Raw genomic sequence first — 12,509 nt, forward strand, 5'->3', positions numbered from 1 at the left:
ACTGCCGTTAGATACCAAGATGAGATCCTTGTGAGACCATATGCTGGTGCGGTTGGCCCTGGGTTCCTCCTAATGCAAGACCATGCTAGACCTCATGTGGCTGGAGTGTGTAAACAGTTCCTGCAAGATGAAAGCATTGATGCTATGGACTGGCCTGCCCGTTCCCCAGACCAGAATCCAATCGAGCACATCTGGGACATCATGTCTTGCTCCATCCACCAATGCCACGTTGCATCACAGACTCTCCAGGAATTGATGGATGCTTTAGTCCAGGTCTGGGAGGAGATCCCTCAGGAGAACATCTGCCACCTCATCAGGAGCATGCCCAGACACTGTAGGGATGTCATACAGGCATGTGGAGGCTACACACACTACTGAGCCTTATTTTGTCTTGTTTTAAAGACACTATATCAAAGTTGGATCATCCTGTAGTTTGTTTTTTCCACTTTGTGAGTGTGACTCCAAATCCAGACCTCCATGATTTGATAAATTTGATTTCCATTGATAATTTTTGTGTGATTTTGTTGTCGGCACATTCAGGTATCTAAAGAACAAAATATTTTCTTGTAATAAGAATATTTTATTCATTCAGATCTAGGATGTCTTATTTTGGTGGCCCCTTTTGAGCAGTGTAGATTTCAGTACTGTTTCTGATGCTGAAACCAGGATAATTATAGTAGAATGTAATACATTATTCAGTATACCCAATTTTACTTTGTTGTTACAGTGCCTCTTAGTTTTAGAATGTTGGGGTCTCTGTCTTCCTTACATGCCAGGATACATGCATGTACTGTACTATTGAAACAATTGAGGAAAACAAAATAGCCTGGCACTGCTGTTATGCGATTATAAAAACAATGTGCTTTCTTGATAAGGCATGGATATGGTTAGTCCTTCCAATTAGAGTGAGCATGCACAGCAAGTGAAAACATACCAGTGATGGTGACAGAGTTGGTCAGCGGTGGGTGCAGGGCCATTCACATATTCAGTAGATCTAACCAGGACTAGTCATCACCTCCAAATAAATCTGTGTGGCTTGGCATCTGCACAACCATATTATCAATGATTAGGGACTGTCACTCTTCATTCCACAAGTCACTTTAACCCTACTCTTTTAATGTATGCAAGCGTTTATTAATGCTTGGATCAGTAAAGCTAGTTCATTTGAATAATCCAACCTTTATTATTTTTTTTCCTTCTCTACAGGGGTCACAAAAACGAAATTTATCAACTCCAGAGAATCCTCAATCGAAACGGATCTCCATAAATCGAAACATTCAGATTCTATTTTCACCAACCAGCTTCTCACCTAGGTATCACTTCTGCATGAATTATAAAACGGCAATGCATCCACCCAGCAACCTTGTTAAACTATTGTTATGGAATGAAAATGAATACAGCAAACAATAGCTGAATGAAATGTCTGCTCTAGATTGTAAATGCAGGGGTGGGTGCAAGAGAATATTGTGATGGGGACCGGAACTCTATGAAAATATGTATCATACAGCAGGCAAAAGCAAAAAATACCTCTGTGATACTTGCAGTGTTCTTTTCTCCAGAAAATGATGCCTTCTAGGAGCTGTAGAGCCACCAGTCTTTTTCAAATAATTTACAGTACAACGTAAGTCTTAGCTAAAGTGTCAGAGTATATGTGGTCAACATGTTAAACTAGGTCCCTGATCAATAATGCAGTATACTCTATTGATTTTAGCCTGAAATGGTGCCCACTAATGATACTATCTTGATTGTTAATCTTACCAGATCTATGTATTAAGACTCATACACATGTACCAACTACCTGTCCAACAATCTTCCAAACTTGTCCGTTGGAAGATAAGTTGGGTGTGTACGGCTGGCAAGATCCAATCAGAGGATCAACCTGCCCAACTATAATGCAGGTTGGAACGTTTGTACAAGCCTTTTGAACATCTTTGTTTTTGAATGTGGTCATGTTGTGAAGTTTGTCATGTAGCTTGCAGGGCCGGTTTAAGCAACAATGGGGCCCCAGGGCAAAATAAACCTGGGCCCCCCCCAACATATACCCCGGAACCAAAATCGGCATTAGGGGACCTTTTTTGCAGCTGGTATAACACGGTGTGAAGTCCCAATCGGTCGGAGCTCTACATTCTGGCTATCCCAGCCTGCATGGGGGACAAGGGGTTAAAAAGTTTCAGGAGGGGGGACCCCACATAATTGTTTTTAAAAAAAAATTCGCACACTCTAAACATAACATTTTTTTGGGAGAAAATAGAAAAAAATGACTGGGATCTTCATACAGCCATATTGCGGCTGTATAGCGATCCCTGGCCAAAGCGTTGCAGCTGCGTATAGACCCCCTGGAAACCCCGTCAGGAAATTTATTGCGCTTTCGTTTGATGCATGTAAAATTACACTACCGTTAGGTTTGCTACTAAAAGTGACATTTACCGCATTTAAAAGTATACTTTTTTCCTTCGATACTTTAAAATCGATTTTCTCAAAAACTATAAGGTCTTTTTGAAAAATTGTTTTTTTCCTCTTATTCATAATGATCTCCTTAACATATCCTGCAAATTTAGGGTTTCTAGCATTTAAGGTGGATTTGCTATTAACCATTAAAATCGGCAGGTTTTTAAATGTGTATTTTTTTTCCTTTGAAACTTTAAAATCGATTTTCTCAAAAACTATAAGGCCGATTTGCAAAATTTTTTTTTCCTCTTGTAGCCACTGGGGGCCCCTACAAGCTCTGGGGCCCTGGGGCAGCTGCCTTCTTTGCCTTAATGGTAGCGCCGGCCCTGGTAGCTTGCATGCATAATATTTAAGTGAGTTGGTTGTTTAGTTGGTTAGCATGTTTGTACGTACTTGACAGGTAAACAACTTGTGTGGCTGGTCAGGTTGTACGGTTGGTTGTGCATTGAGTTGTACGTGTGTATGAGCCTTAGGCCACATACACACATCAGAACATAGTCTTTTGAAAATGAAAGATCACAGACCAATTTTACCCCCTTCCATGTAGTATGAGAGCCATACCTACACAGTCTTTTCTATGGAGCTGAACTCCCCATCAGAAAAAATGCACACACAGATGCTGTACAGACACAAAAAGATCATTATCTGCAAAAGATCTGTTCCTGCCAAAGATCCGTTCCTGCAAATTGCATTCATAGTCTATGAGATCTGCAGATCATCATACACACCTTGCTTAACTGACATTCATCTGCAGATTAGGCAATCATCTGCAGATCTGAAAATCCATCCTGGTGGATCTAATCTGCAGATGAATGTCTGTTAAACAAGGTGTGTATGATGATCTGCAGATATCATAGACTATGAATGCATTTTGCAGGAACAGATCTTTTGCAGATACTGATCTTTTGAATGTCTACAGCATCTCTGTGTGCAGCATCTTGCAAAGATTTTTTTCTGATGGGGAGTGCAGCTCCATAGAATAGACTGTGAAGGTATGGCTCTCATACTACATGGAAGGGGGTAAAATTGGTCTGTGATCTTTCATTTTCAAAAGACTATAGTCTGATGTGTGTATGAGCCTTTAGAAGAGTAAAAGCAGTGAACATACTTTGTATGGATACTTTAGGTAATCCCTCATATTACATAGAAGTGGGAAGATTTTACAATCAAGATTGTATTAGTGGGCAATATACTGCTATGTCACCCACAGCATGCAAAGTGCTGTTACTTTGTGACTGTAGTGAGTCTGGTGATATCACCTCTGCTTGAAAACTGGATTCTAAAATGTTTCCTCACAACTTTTAAATTGTCCTCCCTGCTCTCCTTACCCTCCATTTGCAGATTGTTTTCAGCACTGTAGCATATACGGCAGATGATATATGGGTAAGGCAGTAGTCAGGTTTTTTTTTACTACGAATGTCCTTCAGTCTCTTAAAACAGGACTATAATGTGTTGCAATGCATGTGTGTTGCATTAGTCTTCAGTTACTTTCTAAGGGACTAATCCAAATCTTCAATCTGGGCATCTGTTCCAGTCTTACAGCAGTTTTTTTTTTTTTTGGGGGGGGGGGGGGGTGGCCCTGGTTTTGATAAATCTACATCACTATTCTGATGATTCAGTTGTATGTGTGCAGTTGCATATTTTCCCCCACCCATGTCATTCCCATTTTCCCATTAATTGCACTTTTACCATGCTACCAAGTTAAATAGATTTATCTTGAATTCCATCATTTGATTTGCATCCTATCTGCATTTCTAAAAGCTTTGTTCTCTTTTGTCTGATTCCAAAATCCACCAAACCTATGACGAGTGTATATTTATTTTTTAACTTATTTAACCTTGTTTATGGACTGTGATGCATATTTAGGCTTACTATGGTATATAGTACATAAATAAAAAAAATTTATGGAATGAATTGTGGCTAATTTGATATATCAGCTACTTTGAAGCTATCAGTATTCCTGTCATAACTGTGATATTGGGGTGAAAATTTTAAAATTGTCTCAAACTATTTGCAGAGCATAATTTACCTACAAAGGTACATAGCTGTGTCTCCTGTAGACATGGCCTAATGTTTAGGGCTTTTGGTTGGAAATTATAACTTTAAATAAGATCTTTAAAGAGCAAATCAAGTTATATATGGAGGATGACAAAATTGCCATTTTATTTTCGAATTGGCTGTTTCAATTTTGTATAGGAAATAAATAGGGATAGGACTATTCAGTGCATTGGGCATACATCACTAGGGGGTGTGCGCTACCTAAAGGAGTTATCAGGCATTTTAAAAGAAAATAAGTGCTACTTACCCGGGGCTTCCTCCAGCCCCAAGCTCCCAGCATGTCCCTCGCCGCTGCTGCCTACCGATCCCCAGGACGCAGCGCCGGAAAACGGCTGAAGGCGGAGCTGCAGCGAGGGACATGCTGGGAGCTTGGGGCTGGAGGAAGCCCCAGGTAAGTAGCACTTATTATTTATTTTCTTTTATAATGCCTGATAACTCCTGATACACGCATTCAATTTTGATTAACCAACTGCTGGCCAACTTTACCAACACCATGTGAGCTTACCTACACAATCTGTTCATAGTGCTTAAAATATGTTGGTTCTCGTACTACATGGATGTGGTAAAATTGGATGTGTTTATGCACCTTTAGTCTGTGTGGAGGTAGGACATGAGGAAGTAAGAGGCTACATAAGGCTTGACAGAGAAGAACACAAGGACACCGAGAGCCCAATGGTGTAGTACGTATGGGAGGCGCTTAGTACAGACCCGGACAACTAATGATATGTACTCCTTTTTGAATTAGGTGAGGTGAGAGTTATGAGATGGTGATGTAGTCGGCACTAATCTGGGCTCTTTTTTTCCTTCATTTTTTTTTAAATAAATGTTCTGTTGATAGGTTTAAATACTTACAAATGTGATGCATCAACCTGCAGGATTAAATTAAAAAAATGGCTTTTTCTTCATTTAGTGCCACCCCATCCCAAAAGTACAGCTCTCGAGGGAACCGTGGTGAAGTGGTGACATCATATGGAGAGGTGCAGGGTACGTCGTGGAGTGGTGGAGGTGGCGAGTACACATCAGTAGAACTGCTCACACCACAAGAGGAGTCGCTGACCAAATCTTACAAATACATGTTCCAAAAGCTCATGGACATCCGGGATGGCAAGTACAGAAAGACTTTCAGTTTAGAGGGAATATTCTATGTCTGTGAGCCAAAATTGGTTTTCTTACTTACTTATCGTTAAAGGTAATCAGACAGGCTACACCTTTCAAGTGTCCATAGTTCTGAAGTGCAGCGACCTGTGTAAGGGTGCAATAGATTTGCATTGTCATACCGAATGGAATATGAATACAGTACACATCTTAACTGCTTAAAGAGAATCTGTACTCTAAAATTCTTACAATAAAAAGCATACCATTCTATTCCTTATGTTCTCCTGGGCCCCTCTGTGCGGTTTCTGACACTCCCTGCTGCAATCCTGGTTTGTAATTAAGTTTTAGGCAGTGTTTACAAACGAGACTGGCTTCTAACCAGAGTATCATAGGCTGAGAACTAGCTTACTGTGTGACTCATGCAGAGCTTTGAGGGGGTGTGTAAAGCTTCTGCCAATGACAAGCAGTGCTGCACATTCCACACATTCCAGCCTCAGCCCGACAGACACGACAGAGGAAAGGAGATAAGATTTATTACAGAGACAGTGCAAGTAGGAAAAGCTGCAGTAAGACAGACCACATTAGAACAGTAATAGGAACTTATAGGACAGAAGAAATAAGGCTCAACATTTTGTTACAGAGTCTCTTTAAGAACAGCCATCAACCGCACAGTGGATGTGTGAATGTCTCTCTCTTGTGGATTATTGGAGGGTGTTATTTGCCTTAAAGCTTATTCTGTTTTTTTAACCTCTAGTTATGAGCTGCAAGATTGAAGAGCTTGGTGAAGTACTGAAGGATCATTACAATATTGAAGAGTTCACCTCTGTATCTTTTCCAGCTCAAGTAAGTCTGTTCTTTACTGTAATGCTCTAGATTTTCTTATTAGTATTATTATTAGCATTAAATTGGGCAATACCATCCTACATAAGCCATCCACATTAAGCCAATAGATTAGAAATTATTATGAATTATCATCGGTAAGCATGAGCGAGTGAAACTGAAATGGAGCATTGGCCACTGCCTCTGGCAGCAGCGCTCTATACCCCGCTCCTGATATTTCCTCCTTCTGGCTGTGAAGGAGGAAGTATCGGGAGAATGTAAAGGGTCATGAAGCAGTGGCGTAGCTAAGGAGTTGTGTGCCCCGATGCAAGTTTTACTTGGGGCCCCCCAAGCACTCTATACATAGCAATTGATACGGCGCACCAAAACCTGCCATGGGCAACTACAGTGTCAGAGGTGCAAGAAGGGGTTGGGGAACAGTTTGTTAATTATTACCACAATTCAAAGTAGCTATAGAAGTTATTATTATGAGCACAGGACCAATAGAGAGCTAATATTGTAGTTGAGGTAGGGCCCTTCGGGGCCCCTCTGGCCCAAGGGCCCCGATGCGGTCGCAACCTCTGCAACCCCTATTGCTACGCCCCTGTCATGAAGCACTGTGGCCAGAGGCAGCAACCAACAAACTGTAACCCCCTCTGCATAGACCCAAGTCCACCGATGCTCATTTTAAATTATCCTTAAACAAAAAATGAATTTCGCTTTCACCCGCTCATCCTATATTAGTACAATTGTCCTCTGTGGTGTTGCTCAATTCATTGGAAAAAATATGTAAGAAACGCATGGGGGGGGGTTTTCCACTTTATTTTTAAAGGGACCCTGAGGTGACAGACATATGGAGACTGACATACTGTATTTGCTTCCTTTTCAACCATGAGCATTGCCTGGCTGTCCTGCTGAACCTCTGCCTCTGATACTTTTAGCAATAGACCCTGAAAAAGCATGCAGATCAGATGTTTCTGACAAGATTTGTTACATGCTTCTTTCTGGTTAGTAGAGTCTGAATCACACACCAGAAACATCAGCAGGACTGCCAGGCAACTGGTAACTTTTAAAAATAAATAAATATGGCAGCTTCTATATGTCTCTCACCTTGGGTTCCATTTAAAATGGAATACAATTAAATTACAAACTTCCTTAATTCTTTATGACAAGTTGTCCATAAGATGTCGAAAGCAATTTGAGATTCTGGTCATTTTGACATGAGTGCGTCTCACAGTTTGTGCAGATTTGTTGTCTGCACTTTCATGCTATGAATTTCTGGTTCTGCAACATCCCAAACCTCCATCTGCCTAGAATGTTTACACAAGGCATATTAGGTCAATGATTTTGTACTGGTGGTGTCAAATTCTGGCCAATGGAGTTTATGCATGAAGCTGCAGTAATATTGCTGTGTGCAGGCAGCGCATGGCAATATTACTGTTACTACCCACAGCAGGTCACCGCGAGTTGCGCGATTAATGTGACCTGTGTTGCTACGGTAAGGAGTTACTGTACCAATGTTCGTGGTACTCTAAAACTGTGGTTTGTGCGGTAATAACGTAACTCGTGGTAACCTGCTGCTGGTAGTAACAGTAATATTGCTGTAGGTTTATGCATCAACCTCTAAATCATTTGTGCAGTGACATTTCAGTATGCAAACTTTATGGTATCATATGGAGAAAACACCCTAACTTTTTCATTCCCACTGACCTGAAGGGGTGTTTGAAATACATGCTATGTGGCATTATACATTCTTATTATTACATTTGCTTACGTATATTTTCATCAATGGTATATTTGAATGATTTACCACTTCATCCCAAGGATTTTTACCCTAATGGACCGGGGCAATTTTCATCTGTCAGCACTCCTCCCTTTCATTCGCCAATACGTTTTTCCATACTTATCACAACTAAATGATCTATACCTTAGGTTTTTTTGCCACAAATTAGGCTTTTGTGGGAAATATCTGTTTTTCAGTAATTACCGTATTTTTCGTGGTATAAGACGGACTTTTTCTCCCCAAAAAGTAGGGAGAAAAAGTTCCTGCGTCTTATACGGCAAAGGCAGGGAATCCCCGACTTAAGAGTGCCCGCTAGTATGAACCGTGACCCGTCGCCACTTGGGGAATTCCCTGCCTGTCTGTGTATACTGTGCCTGCTCCCGATGTGTGCCTCTGCCCTCTACCCATGTCAGCTCTATGTGTCCGGCGGCGTGTCCCTCATGAGTGTATAATATGCTCGCTCCCGCCGTGTGCCTCATCTCCCTCCACCTTGTGGTTGCTGGCCCCTCGAGTGTTAATCTGCAGCGGGTTTACCTCTCCGCCATGCCTGCGAGGATTTTAGACCTCCTTCACAGCCGTGTGACTCCCCCCAGTGATCGGCATGTGATGGTTGCGTCATTATCACATGCCGATCACTAGAGCAAGCTGCGTGGCTGTGAAGGAGGTCTCCAATCCTCGCAGGCATGGCAGAGATGTAAACCCGCTGCAGATTAACACCCGGGGACCAGCAATCACAAGGTGGAGGGAGATGAGGCACACGGCGGGAGTGGGCATATTTTTCACTCGAGGGTGACACCCGGCTGGACACATAGAGCTGACATGGGGAGAGGGCAGAGGCACACGTCTGGAGCAAGCACAGTATACACACATGGGGGAGGGGGAACACATGCACATGGGGTATGCATGAGGGACACACGGAGAGGACACATGGGGCAGGCATGGGTCACACAGAAAAGATTGTTGCGATTGGACATCACTACCTTGGCTGTGATGGGACTCTATACATTCAAAGTTTTTTGTTCACTGGATCGATACTACCATATGGGCCCTCCTTTTTTTGATCTATGGTTACTCTTTTTCATCTTTTATAGTGGCTGAACATGGGGTGCTGTGCATTACTATACCGTGTTTCATACTGCCTTTTTCAGGGTTTTTTTTTTACACTGTTAAAAATGTTTTAATAGGTTAGTAAATATTTTCTACATTTATAATTTACATGACTCATTGAATGCTTTGTTCTGCAGATTGGCATCTGCCTTTGTTTGTTTTCTACTTCCTTGCTCAAACCACTCGGAGTCATGTATGCTTCAGTAGTTATTTAATTATCCTGTAGTGGTTGTTGTTGTTTGGAACACACGTTTTTTCTTAAAAGTTAGGCCCGAAAGCCTGGCCAAGTCGTGCTTCATCTCGCATGCGCGGCCCAGGCCGGTGCGCTTCCCCATCACACTCCCTCCCTATGAGCGTTTGGCCAGGCTTTCGGGCTTCATTGCCAGGGACCGAAGGCACCCGGGGAGATGACGAGGGACGAGCGGCCCTAAGGGGGCTTAAGGAAATCCCAGGTAAGTATGGAACCTGAAACGCATCTTGTCCGAGGTTCCCACGAATGCATAAGCTTTTTCAGCGGTAGATGTTTTAAAACCATTTAGAGGGACCAACAGGACGTTTTAATACTACTGGCAGTCCAGTAGTGGTTAGTAAGAATCAGTCTCAGTAAGATAAATAGAGCAGCATCACTTATATTTGGTTAAATTGGCAGAGGGATAACATGTTACTGTCTTCTGGCAGCTTTGAATAGTATGTAGCACTTTAGGCAGGCTTATAGGGTTTAGGTAAATTGACTGTTCTCTGTTAGAAAAGAATAATCTTCATTGCTTTACTCCTCTCTTAGGAGACTGTGACAGTGCTTGGACAGATCGCCTGTGACAGTAATGGGAAGATGAATGCTAAATCAGTGATTCTGGAGGGTGACAGGGAGCACTCATCAGGGATGTTTGTCCCAGTGGATTTGTCAGAACTTGAGGAATATTCACTATTTCCTGGACAGGTAACTACACAACTCTGAGAAAATAAGAGTACTCCTTGGAAATTATTGACGTTTTCATACATTCATATATTTTGGTTTCTAATTCAACAGTTTTGATAAAGGTAACAAAATAAATTTGACACAATTTACATTTTGTAGTCTTTTGTGTAACCTACCTAAACAGGAATGGAGATTTTGTATGTGGTTAAAAAAATAAAATAGCGCAACTTCATTTATCACTTCCCCATGAACTTTGTCCAAATGTATTTACCAATTTGTTCCAGTTTTGGAAACTGTCCCTATCTGAAGGTGAGCGTTTTTTTTTTTGTTTTGTTTTTTGTATGCCAGGTGTGGTGTATAATCACTTTAGGTTCCTTTCGTATTTTGAGATAGCAACTCAAAAATACTTAGTTTGCCAAATGATTCCCTTAAAAAGATACTTTGGCCCAAATTATGTGCATATATTGAAATGAATATTAAAGGAAATCTAGAGTCAAAATAAAAAAAATCAGTTTAGCTTACCTGGGGCTTCTTGGAGCCCCCTGGAGTCTTCCTGTGGCGTCTGTCCTAGTCCCTTCGGCCAGCAGCGACGACCCCCGCAAAGCTGTCCAGCTACGCACCTCCTCACTGTGCTCCCGCGGCCGGGAATGTTCTGCGCATTCGCAGTACATAATCGCTGCTGCGCATAGGCTAAGTGCACTCAGCAGTAGGAGCATGATCAGGGGGCGTGCGGCTTGGTGACGCTCAAGTGCAGTACTCTCTGACTGACCACGACCGGCTAGCTTTCAGGGTGACTCCGCTACTTCATGTAGGGACTCTGCTGGTGCAGGCACAGAATGAATCCAGATGGCTGCAAGAAGCCCCAGGTATGTTTAAACTTTTTTTTATATATTACTTTAGTAACCCTTTAAGGTTTGTCTCCTAGTTAGGCTAAACTATATAATGTATCTACTATTTGAATATATACAGTATAGGATTTCAGCAGATGAATGGTAATATGTGCCAAAAAAATATTGCTGCCCCTTTTTTTGTTATATATTTTTTTGTTATATTTGCTTGTAAAATATGAAATCTTAGTCTGATTTGTGATAATATTCAGGATGGCTATGCTTGCTGAAATGTCTCCTCGAGGTGAGCATTACATCAGCCCCACATTTCTTTATACCATGGAAAGCATATCTTCATTTTACCTGGTGAGTTAGAGGAGCTGTTAGGTATAAGGTCTCAGAGAAAATAAACACATATATCAGTAGCTAAAGATTGGCTGTACTTACATTACATATGCATTTCACTGTCCACGTTTGTACTTCACAGAATTTTTATATAGTATATGCAGAGATTGATGCTCCTGACAGCTCATGGCAGGTTCCATGTTTTTCTGTCAAATGTGTCGTCATGTCCTGCCTGCTTCCTGATCACAGAAAAGCTCGTACTGAATAACACAGTGTGCAGTGAATATTAATGAGCCATGTGGCTAGGAACAATAGCTGACTCCTGCAGTGTACTCTGCCCGGAGATTTATCAGTGCTACGCGCTGGGCTGATTACAAGCTGCTGTAACGTCTCATTAGCAGCCGAGGGGAGGGCCCCAGAATGCTTTGCAGTATAGTATGCGGCTTGCGTCCTCTTAGGTCTAACAGCTTTTCTGATAAGAACACAACAAAGGTAAGAGAGATTTTTATCTTCAATAATGCCTTTATGGCTTCCTTCTAAACTGTTTAACACAGGAGAATAGAGGTTTAAATTAGCTTCTGCAGCCTGACAGTTACTCTTTAAGGCTTCTAGCCTTATAGTACTATTAGAAGCTGGATATCAGTTTGCAGAACTGCAAAACTAACATTTCTGCACCTTCCTGTGGTGTTTTAGTATTCCAGAACATTGTCCTCAATGCCTGCCATACAAAATCTGCTACATATCATGCCATGGGAATATTCTTCCTAAAGAAATGCACAATCACAATAAATCCAAGCCTCCATTTTCTCCATGTTGTAGAGTTACAGAGTACCCAACAAGCTCATGGTGAACCAGAACTCCTAGGAGTGTGTATGGGGCTACAAAGGACCTAAAAGCCCTCTTACTAAAATGCTATGGAAAACAAAAATTTGCTTTCTTAAAATAGAAAGTGTTTGCAATAAGTCAGGTTGGAGTGAGCTCAGAAATGTCTCCCAGTGCAACACTTCTGATATTTGCAAATCGCCCATTGTTGTCCCTGTAAGCTAGCCACACATCCAGATCTGCTGGAATGCAATGATGTCAGCTTGTTAAATATACAAAATATACAGAG

General features: G+C 41.6%; 1 protein-coding gene across 1 annotated transcript in view; it reads left to right on the forward strand.

Moving 5' to 3' along the window:
* Positions 1–12,509, forward strand: part of POLA2 (DNA polymerase alpha 2, accessory subunit) — a 99,921-nt gene that overhangs the window by 42,488 nt on the left and 44,924 nt on the right. Inside the window, exons 6-9 of the mRNA XM_068261128.1 lie at positions 1,207–1,313; positions 5,417–5,610; positions 6,356–6,444; positions 10,092–10,247. Coding sequence (XP_068117229.1) covers positions 1,207–1,313; positions 5,417–5,610; positions 6,356–6,444; positions 10,092–10,247 — 546 coding nt within the window. The remainder of the gene's footprint in view (positions 1–1,206; positions 1,314–5,416; positions 5,611–6,355; positions 6,445–10,091; positions 10,248–12,509) is intronic.

This window comes from Hyperolius riggenbachi, chromosome 11, assembly GCF_040937935.1.
Source record: "Hyperolius riggenbachi isolate aHypRig1 chromosome 11, aHypRig1.pri, whole genome shotgun sequence".
In the NCBI taxonomy this organism is placed as follows: Eukaryota; Metazoa; Chordata; class Amphibia; order Anura; family Hyperoliidae; genus Hyperolius; species Hyperolius riggenbachi.